At 35.1% G+C, this 10,982-nt stretch overlaps 1 protein-coding gene across 1 annotated transcript; it reads right to left on the bottom strand.

The window, feature by feature from the left end:
• Positions 1-5,457: 5,457 nt before the first annotated feature.
• LOC149260527 (uncharacterized) lies at positions 5,458-10,707 on the bottom strand. The gene is made up of 4 exons (XM_089380187.1): positions 8,831-10,707; positions 8,531-8,719; positions 6,143-6,313; positions 5,458-6,026 (listed from the first exon to the last, which is right to left on the bottom strand). The coding sequence occupies exons 1-4, from the start codon at positions 10,055-10,057 to the stop codon at positions 5,949-5,951; spliced, it is 1,665 nt and encodes a 554-aa protein (XP_089236313.1). The 5' UTR covers positions 10,058-10,707; the 3' UTR covers positions 5,458-5,948.
• Between the last annotated feature and the right edge of the window lie 275 nt (positions 10,708-10,982).

The raw sequence follows: 10,982 nt of genomic DNA, 5'->3' as shown, positions 1-10,982 counted from the left end.
GGATCATTGAATGTCATGGCCTTCGACAGATGATAGTCCATAGATGCACTTAAGAAACATTTTCCATTTGATAGTAGTCATATTTGTAACTATATGTAATGACTTGTTTGACATAATAGAATTTGAGCAGCGCAAGAACAACGACTGGTTTTTTTCGCCAGAGAGGGTTTTCCACTAGAAATCCTTATGTCCATTGTGTTGATTTATTTTATGGCTGCATGTTTATTTTTGGTGCTCTAATCTATGGTTTTGTGTTTCATTTGACGCGTGGTTAAGGATTAATAATTAGAAGAAATTTTTTATAAGTGTCATCACTACTAATTCATGCCCTTGACCCCTCTCTGTAGTGATATAGTTTCCAACACTACCATGATAAACATTAAGTCATTAATGAACATGTCATAGATCAATACCATTGATATTGGGATAAAAAACTTCATATTCGGGGCATCTCACTCATACATTCTATTCCTCCTAAGTTGAGATGGAATATTTCAGTAAATCATTTACTTTAAAGACCACTCAATGTTACACTTGTTTATTTATAATGTATTATTGATGTATATTTCCACATATCTCCACATTTTATTTTATCATGCCTATCATATATTTATTTATGGCATGGATCAACATTTTTTTCATTCATGATCATGTGTTAGAATTTGATGTCATGGATTTCTGGTGTACTGTGTGCATTTCCATGCTTAATTACCTCTTGTATCAAGCGTTGGTATGCTTACCTTAATTATTATGTATATGATTGAGTATTGGAGGCCTTTCAGCTCTTAACTCATCCTTTTTTCCTCAACTCCTACATTGTGCCACTTTTGAAGATTCAGCATTTCATAGTGTATTTTTTCCATCATTTGTTTTGGACCTCACACAATAGAGGGCATATTTTATAACACTATTTGAAATTATAGAATTAGAGGACAAACTTTAACATAAATTACCTTACTTAGTGGGATAAAATGCCTTTATCTTAACACATGGAATAAAACATTTGAGCCCCGATTTATCTAGATAGAATTCCAAAGGAGAAATATGTTACTTTTTTGTAGTGATAGAAGAGAGATAGACTTTCTTTCAACACTCTAGATTCTCTATGATAGAGTGATGAAGGGTCTATATCCTACGATTTTCCCCAGGTCACCTGTTTGGAATGTAATTCAGGAGTCTACAAAAAGATCAACTTCCTCAGATCATATCTCCGCAAATATAGTGCAAAAGCTCTGAAATTCAGACCCAAGATTCAACATAATTTCTTCTCAAATGGGTTTTTTTTTAGCTTCTGAAACGTCGCAGAAAAAAAGTTATAGTGAAAATTCCACGATGACCTGTTTGGAGCAGTGAAACCCTAGAATCCAAAGCTCTGATACCAAATGTTATTGAACGAGCTCAAGAAAACGATAGAAAATATAGATCAATACCTTAGAATTCAGCCTCTTCGAGGGGGTAACCTCCTTTACATTACATAAATGAAAAATTCATGGATGATACAAATGAAAATACCTCCTTTCTATACATAAGAGTCTAAGGTGTCATAACATAATCAAAGCTCACATAACAATAATAATGTAAGGGCACAATAATAACAATAGTGGGCTTCTATGTGGCACAATAGTAACAATATGGGCACTACATGGGTACATCAATATAATAAGAGGGTTGTACTAATAACAATAAGGGGTTACACCAGTAGTATAGCGGCCTAACACTTGTACACTTCTACTCTGTCACTAGTAGTAGTGATGCCAATGAATTCTTTAATTCTCTTCATACTTGATGAAATACAATAAAAATATAATGAGTTATTTTAATGCTTCCCTCCTAGTCTCTAGTCAATCATTCTAAAACATAAATACCTCTATATAGATCTTTGGGAAATATTGAGAATTTCCTTCTAGATTTCACCAAGAATACATTATTTTCATCTCGTCATTTATTTTATGGATGGTAACAAAATTTCCATTTCCAAAATCCAAAAATTCAACTTAAAATCACCATCCTTAGCTTCTTAAAGCTTGATGACTTCATTGTTTTCAATTTTGATGGATAGTGGGTAGATATGTTGTTGGTTCTCTCCTTTTCATTCTCTATCTTTTTATTTTTTGGTTAATAGCCAGGAATTCATTAGGGTTTCACTACACCATCTTTCTTTTTTACCTACACTAGTCGATATATATTAATTTAGAGAAAACTACAACTAGTAGGGATGGTATAGGAGGAAAGATCCAAAATTATATATAGCCTATCACGAACTAGAATCTTGCAAAATAATATAAATGGGACAAACGCTCTTAACATCAAAAGAAAAGAAGTAATACATTTACTAAGGACTTGTATAAGGAGGATGACCAGCTTATTGAGATTATATAGAGGATCCATAAGGTGTTGTAGTCTCAAGATCAAGAATGGAACCATGTGTTCTGTTCACCTAAGATGAGCCAGAACTATGACAAGAGTAATTAGACATTCAACCTAGGTGTCGCATAGTGGTAAGCTCAAAGAGTAGGATATAAAGTATATTTCTCTCATCCTATAGTTCTTTGATAAACAATTATTGCTAAGTCAAAACTTTTATTATTGTTGTTAGGAGGACTTCCAAATTTTCCAAGAATATGTTAATAGTTGGGAGGATGAGTGAATGTTATTTACTTCATATTATATGTGGGAAATGATCAACTTTAACATAGGCAATTTGTGATGGGCCACCCCAATGCTATGGTGCAAGGAGAACTAGAGTAGTTGGAATATAAGGGATTGCAAACCCAAATCTATTAATAGTTGAGCATGCCAGGGAAGTAGCTAAGGAAGAGGTCATTGATAACATAAGGTTGCAAGGATAAATCTAATGTGAATAGAAACCTCTTCTTTCTAGAAAAATTCCCATGAAGAAACATAAATTGTTAGACTACCATGAATGAGAGAGTGTGCAAAATCCCACTTTATGTAGGGAAATAGCATGGGAATGGAATGTAACACCAAGCATGAGTTAATGCAGCAATGCAAGGTGAAAATTTAGGAATCTTGTCCATGGACTTAATAAATTTCAAGAATGGCACACATATAATGGGTTGGTCAGGAGGCTTAATAATCCATCTTATCAAGGGATGGGAGAAAGGATATATATCAATTAGTAACCTAGAGCCACTTATTCTTAAGGAGATCCTTGTTAGCTTAACGATCCACAAGCACATTATTCAATCTCGGAGTAAAGAAAAATGATGTTGACGTGAAGATATGGAGGAGTATAATGTGAGAAAAATGTAGAGTTCAAAGTTGATTAACTAGGATTACTTGCTAAGAAATGGTGAAAAGGTGGAATATAATAGTTTTAGTATCACCCACAACTTTCAAATTTTGCATTTCATCAAATGACACTAAATTATGCTCATCACAATTTTATAAGCTCTATCTTGGTTGTTGGATGTCATGCCCAAATTCCATGAATATGATATTTTTATGTTTCCTCTAGGCCATAAATAACCCCCTACTGTCTTAAAGTTCCACTACTTCAAGAAGAGAACAAACATGTTTTCTTGATAGCTATTGTCAATTTATTCCATTCACCTAAAAATGTACACAAATTATCCTTTAGCCTTTGTATTTCCTTTGATATATGATTTGTTATATTTCTATGTTGATTTTGCGTGTTAATGGTTTAAGGGTTTTTTATCACCATCCTTCCTTTCACTAATATATGGGAGGGCGTAGCTTTCATTCTTTTAGACTTGCCATGTTTTCTAAGAATATATATAGAAGTTATTTCAAAAATCTTTAAAAAATTGCTATAATGGAAAAAGATATCTAAATTATAATAGCTATTCTACTTAATAGGTCATCATGATTAAAAATTCATAATATACAACTACAAATATACAAACACTTTACTTTATTATTTAAATATTAAGTGTAACTAAGATATAGTATTAGACAAATAATGATTGTAAAAATAATACTAAATTGACGAATATGAAAAATTTATATATCATTAGTACCAATCCAAACGAACTATCCACACAACTTTTAAACAATGAAAATTTAAGAAAAAATTCAAATTTATCTTAGTCCTTTTATCCTTAAATTTGCAATCCAAGCTACCTTTAAAATAACAATTCGATGTGGAAAAGCATACATTAAAAAAATGAGATAACTTACACCAATTTTATTATCCAACTAATTTTCCATTGACACATAATTAAAAGAAAAAGATAACTATAAAAGTTAAACCGTTTTTATTGATAATGCATCTTATAATTTTAACATTTCTTCATATCCAATTGATATTTAAGATTTTAAACCTTATAAAATTTTCATGAAAATTTTATATTTTTAAAATTTAAATTAATATTTCTATCTATTTATTTAAAATTAAACTTTTTACCCTTTATATATCCTTCAAACTAGTTATTGTTAAACACATGATCGTTGACGATAATTTATTTTATTTACCCAAAAAAAGAAATTTAGACAAATTATATTACATTCCATTAAAATTTTATTTTGAAATATTTTTTACTCTTTAAAATATGAATTTTGTTTCCTAAAATCTAGTCTTACTCTGATTTTCCACTACTTAAAATACTGAAATCTGATATGTTATTCATTAAGATTTCTTTTTATACATGTACATCAACCCGAAACACTGGGGATTTAATAATGATAAGTGCGGAGATTTGTCTAACATTTACGGTAACCGGAAACATTGGTGATTTTAATAATTAAAAGTTGTTAATTAAATATTTTTATTGATTCCTTTCGTTTACATCTAAGCTTCTGAATTGAAGCTTGAATTAACTACGTCTGGGGATGATTGTGCTTCTGACATTGAAAATAGAATCACGGGGTTTAACGCCAATGCTTTAGAATTTAGCAAAGACCAATGCGAATCTAAACAATTGTATGATACTATTAAACGGCCATTAAGTTGTACAGTAAGTGGATGTTAAAAGCATCTATTTCAATGTTTTGGTGTGTAATAGTGAGTGCATCTTCTAAACGAGTAAAATTAGATAAATAAAAGACTTACCACGTTCTTATCCTTTAGACATGTCGAAACGTTTTGTTTGAAATTTAAAAATAAAAAATTGATATATTTGTGTGAGAAGCTTTGGACTCTTAGGATTAAAGATGATGACCGCATATCCGGTAAGAGTTAAAAAAATGGATGTCCGGAAGTTGTTCAATATGCAATTTCTCCCCCATGTTAGCAAAAACGAGGAAATTTAAGCCCTTCTGCGTACTCAGTTTCTCTACATAGGAAGCAGGATGAAGATCTTCAAAGCTGATGGCCCAAAAGCCTCAAAAATAAATCAGCAAACTGACAAAATTGATAGTACCCAAAGCACGTGGTTTCCCGGATTATTAGGCTTTTGAAGATTCTGCATACACTTATGGAATATAATAAAGTTTCAAGCAGCTTAAGCGGGAATAATTCAACACACTGTCTGCTAATAGATTGAAACACACTTCTGATTTTGGTGCATGTATGGTTGGATTAACCTTATCATATTAGATGCGATACATTCAATATCAGGGACAAATACGTGGCACCGGTGACACACTCAACTAGTAAGATGCAGCTGGTATCATCCAGCGCCAGAACTCATACGAGCACGAGCAGTCATACTCATGTCGCCTACAGAAGACAATAACAGTATTGTATTGAGTACAATCATGCCTCTATTCGTTTTTGTCTTCAATGACAAAGTGGATGTTATTATAAGTCTGTTGAATATGCTGCAAAGAACAAGAACACCTAAATAAAAACCTGAGTGCATGGAATGCTTCCACAAGCATCGAAATACATAACTTCCTCTATGAAAGCTGGCTTGGCTTCGTGTTACATGAAGAAACGAAGAGCAGAAATAGCATTGTCACAAGAAATTTTGAGCACCGATAAAATAAATAGAAAACTAGAACGAAATTATGATGCTGCCCTAATTTTAGCCGAGATAGCCAGCGGTCTGCAGTAAAGCGAGCTTGATGTCCTCAGGTCTGATATTGCTTTTGGCTTTCTCTATCTGTAAAAACATTCAACAAAAGAAATTCCGAATCAGTCAAACACTTGAAGGCTGAGAAGCTAGCAAATGGTCGAATACGTAGGTCCCAATGAAATATATTGACAGACATAGCAAACCTCTGAGCAGTGGGCTTGCATTCCGAAATCACTGAAACAGCTGATGATGGCTTGCTGGATGTCGAGTCCAAACGATTCTAAAGTGCTAATCGTGTTCAGCAGTATTGACGGATTTGTTTGACATGTCATATGAATGTTTACATCCCGAGTGCCTGTTCTCTTAACCTCGAACTGCACGTAGCACATCAATCAAATAAACAGATTTCATAATTTTGTTTTTTCCACCATTCACAGAAAGCAACCAGAAATAGACAAAGCCAGAATCTTTTATAATTCACTTGGGCTATACCCCTCGATACAAAATAGGAATAGGTTTGTCATTTTCACGTTTTAAAATTTATTAACAATTGCATAATCAATCATTCTTGAAATCGAAATCGATCAAATCATCACCTCTCATTGAAAATCCATGATATCTTGAGTTTAGGACGACAGTATAAGCATCCTTACCCCCAACACCAAATTAACAACTGTCTAAACTTAAATTTAGTTAGTAACACTCACTAGATATACTGATTATGAAATTTTGAATTAACTTCATCTGCGCTTGTAATTACAAGGGAGATTATGTCCAGCTGTACAACTAACATCAAATAACAAGGAACCATCTACCCACCCCAATGAAAACCACCCTTAACATTAAAATAAATTATATAGTATTTGAAGGACAAATTTCCCGTGAAGGACTGCGTTACAGCCAACCTCCTTCACCAGCATCAGCATTTCTGATGTGTATAATACTATTCCACCACAATCAATCGTTTCTGATATGCATAATGAACTCCCATTAGAGGATTCTTCAATGTTTCGATCCTCAACTCTTCGTTGGCGAGAGAAAAACAAAACCCTGGCCATTACAATCATTAATTCACTTATATAGATCCTTCTTTCAAGCGCATGATATTCTTTTTGTATATGACCCTTTTCTCTTCTTCCCATTTTCAGCCATGTTGTATTAGTGATTTTAAATTTATTGGGACTACAATAGAACCACATACAATATACTAAAAACAGTTAATCGAAGATGAATATTCCAAAAAATAATCAGAACTTTCAGGATTCACACAAATTTCTGTGCATCCATTTCCATCTCGTAAGAAGGTAGAAGGCAAGTTTATAACATAAGAAACATGATTCAGTCCACCTTATGTGTTATGGTATATCCTTCTTCAATTCACGCCTGGTAAATCTTATGTGTCATTCTGATATATTACATCAGAAATAGTTTCTTCATGAGCTAAACTCAACTAAGAAACCATTGATAAGTCGTATAATCTAAAAAATTAATGGCTGCAAAATAAACTTTGAAATCCGTACTAATATCGATTTGTATTTATGATTTCCAGAAGTTTGCATTCCTCTCAGAAGGGAGTTATATCAGGCTGCTGTCTAAGACTGTGAACTTCTTTTTATTTCAGAGGAAACAAATCGTCTTAACTTCTTTTTATTTCAGAGGAAACAAACAAATAGACTATATCATGATGGTCAAGTACAAATATTAGATTTCACAGAAAACAGAGGTATAATACCAAGAAATAATCAGATTTATTAGTACAACATTGTTCACTACCACAGGATATCAGTTTCACAGGAAATAAATTGACAAACAATAACAGATTTATATGTATAAATTTTATTCACCGCCATAAAGTATAAATATTTATTCGAAATTGGTTTGAAACCGTCATTGTTTTTTTTTGACGTTCATGACTTTGCCAAAATTTGGCATCGTGTTCATACTAATTTCGTTAAAATGTATTTATCAATTGTTTTTTTGAAGTTGATAATTTCCGTAGTTAATTTTTTTTGCTTTGTAATGCTAGCTAGAATATGTCTAGGAGTAAGATTTTCAATAGATAGTGATTGGGTATATTGTTCAGTTATTCCTGAATATTAAGTTATTTATTTCAGGACTTGTCATATTAAGATGTTATTCTTAGACAAATACACCTGAAAAAGATGTCAAAGTGTCCCGATAACAAAACCTGTGATCTCTCCCTAGCAACATGACCGGAACATCACTGTAAGAGATATATCTGTAACTCCAATAACCTTCGACTGGGAGAAATCTCAATGACAACTAGTTACTACGGTTGCAGACTTGCACTAAAAAATTTCATTATGACAAGCTCTTCGAGCGAAAGTGCTTTGTAATTTCTCTGGGAAAAGTTGAACATCATGCTCCTCTATGTGGGTACATGTCTGAAATTTAAGAAAAGAAAAAGCAACATACCATAACATAGAAAATATATATGTTATCATGTCGGTTAATATTTATCTTTTATACCTGGCAGAAAAAAGCAACATTTCAAAGCTAAATATTTTTGGTTCCTAATGATTTGTTCATGCGTCTAGATTAGAATTTGTATGTCTTTTCATAAAATTTACCTTCGAAATGTGTTTGTCCGCAAACTTTTGTCCACAATCCATGCCCGCCGAGCGAAAGTATCCCTCATAAGCTCTAAGATGTGCTGGCCACTTATCTTGAGGTTTAAGCTCGCTATGCAAAAGTCGAATTTGTTGCAGAAGCTGCTTCGTATGCTCGATAGTGTCACTAAGTATTGAAGTCCTGTCCATCTGCGTGGCAAAAGAAAGAACCAAAAGTAAAGGAGAGCAGGTGTTAGGGACGATTTTACAAGCCTTCTATAAAAAATGTAAATTTGGATCAGAATCTTCATGTATAATTACCTTGGTTATAGTTGGGACAACAGAACGCAGCATACAAAGTCGCTCGTTTAGCCTCTTCCTCCGCCTTCTCTCTGCCAGAAGATTCTTGGCTGGATGTCCTTTGCTTTTGCTCCCACCACCTCGTACGACTTTGGCATTACTGGAGTCTCCTTCACCAGTTGTGAATGTCGCCTTTGCTGCATGATTAGCATCATTCATAACAAGAAGCCCATCCAATCTCCTGCCATTCTCCTCCCCATTTCCATCATCTTTTACTAATTGGCTCCCACCAATAGTGATGGGCTCCCTGTTCTCAGAAGGCTTTCCAGGTAAACCGACTGTCTGTGGGGACTTCTGATCACTGTAGATTTCTGTTCCATATGATGTACTGAGAGGCGTCTTATTGTCAAAACCATCCAGCTCATTGACAGAAACTGTTGCAATACCCTTGGTCCCATCCAATTCCAAGGGCTCAATCGATGTCTTGTCTGAATTCAGTAAAGTTGAAATTACGCTCTCGGTATTGTAGCCCACCAATCCCCCGTTCATTCCCATTTCGTCATCCTGATTGAAGGTTATGCCATTATAGGGTTGTCCGATTGCGTTTTTCATGAAATTCTCCTGGAGATATCCTACTGAAACTTTGCTGGAATCAGATCCAACATGCTGCCTGTCATTGACATTACCACAAATCAACCCAAGCTCGTTCTGCAAGCCTTGATCTGTGAAGATTTCACATAAATTCTTCTCCTGATCCACTGATTGATCTTTGCTCAAACCATTACTGTTCTCAAAGTTAAAAGCTGTACTAGCGCCGAACGTATTTTGTTCAAATTCACCTCCATAGCTAAGAAAAGCAGTGCCTCTATGTTCTCGGTTTTCGGTCTGAAAAGATTTCGACGAGTTGTAATACCCGTACCGAAAAGAATTGTCATCGAAATCCCGATGATGCGCAGCATTCCAGGCGCACGAATATGCCTGATCACTTAGGTTGTAAGTGCATCCTCCAAAAATATCGTCACCATATTGTGTCCTCATAAGCTCCGTATTCGGACTTCTGGTATCTTCTGTGCAATTTAACACAGAATTAGCTGTGAAGAAGTTAGAATCCATCAATGCTCGCAGCCCATTCGCTTCCTCCAAAACCCTATAGTCGGAAATATCAAAGTGACCATAGTTACTATTAGCCCATGTGCAATCTCCCATGGTTCGACTCATGAAGAGTTGATCGTAAATGCTAGTGTCCATTGCAACTTCTTTCAGGGACTTTAAGCCAACGGACAAAATTACAGCAATCGAACGGTTGATCCCTTCGAAATTAAAATTCACTTACTGATGCCAGACACACAGACATCCGAGACAAAATGGGATGATCATTTAATATGGCAAGAAAAGAATCTACCCTAGGGCGGTTGCTTTCATATGCTTTGCGTGGATATCTGTTTCTAAAATTCCACCGACCTCTTTCTTGGTGAAAACTCAGCTAGAAGGCCTTGGAATTCAATGGACTGAACAATTCAGAAGGGCAGGGACTTCGGGATCTGAGGGTGCCGGGACAGAGGGAGATACCGTGCACTCTGCCCTAATCTGCTCAACATGAGGTCCCACTTATTGTGAAACACTGGTATCATGTGCGAAGTCATCGTAGGCGGTACGAAACGCCTAACGATTATTTTATTTGTTGAGTCTCTGAGTCGCACAGGGGCGGCAGCAGAAGGCGGGCAAGGCTTCTCGAATCCTGAACCCACCTGCTCCCTTCCTTAGCCGGGGTGAAATCAGACTGCTAGGTTCAGCCAGCTTCACAGCCGTTTGGCCTTTGCATTCTCAAACGCCATATCCACCTTATCTGAATTCGACTACCTGCATTAAATTCATTGCATGCTTCGCATAAACGTCTCATACCGCCATATACTGCACCGCAGACTATGCTAACCTAGCTAAACCTATACCATTCGGACGTCCAATTCTCGATATGGAAAAACAAAAAAAAATCCATATGGGGGCCGCCATGTTGCCGTAACACGGGTAGGTGCAATCTGCAACACACAGCAATTCTTCGGATGAAAAATCATATGGGGGCCATCTATTTGCCGTGACACGAGATAAATCCAATCTGCAACGCACAGCCATTCTTTTTCTTTTACTTCAACAGATAAAACGAAAAGCAAGAAAA

The sequence above is a fragment of the Pinus tabuliformis genome, chromosome 6 (assembly GCF_031772625.1).
Source record: "Pinus tabuliformis cultivar Carrire ecotype Pingquan chromosome 6, CPIR1, whole genome shotgun sequence".
Classification (NCBI taxonomy): domain Eukaryota; kingdom Viridiplantae; phylum Streptophyta; class Pinopsida; order Pinales; family Pinaceae; genus Pinus; species Pinus tabuliformis.
Note: the sequence above shows the minus strand (reverse complement) of the source record. Positions and strands in the feature narration are given on the sequence as shown.

Excerpts from the sequence above, each read along its gene's own strand:
- LOC149260527 (XM_089380187.1), bottom strand. The coding sequence starts at position 10,057 with ATGGACACTAGCATTTACGATCAACTCTTCATGAGTCGAACCATGGGA. Across the intron at positions 8,720-8,830 it reads TTGTCCCAACTATAACCAAG|ATGGACAGGACTTCAATACT; the intron begins GTAATTATACAT and ends TTTGCCACGCAG. Across the intron at positions 6,314-8,530 it reads CGGACAAACACATTTCGAAG|TTCGAGGTTAAGAGAACAGG; the intron begins GTAAATTTTATG and ends TGCTACGTGCAG.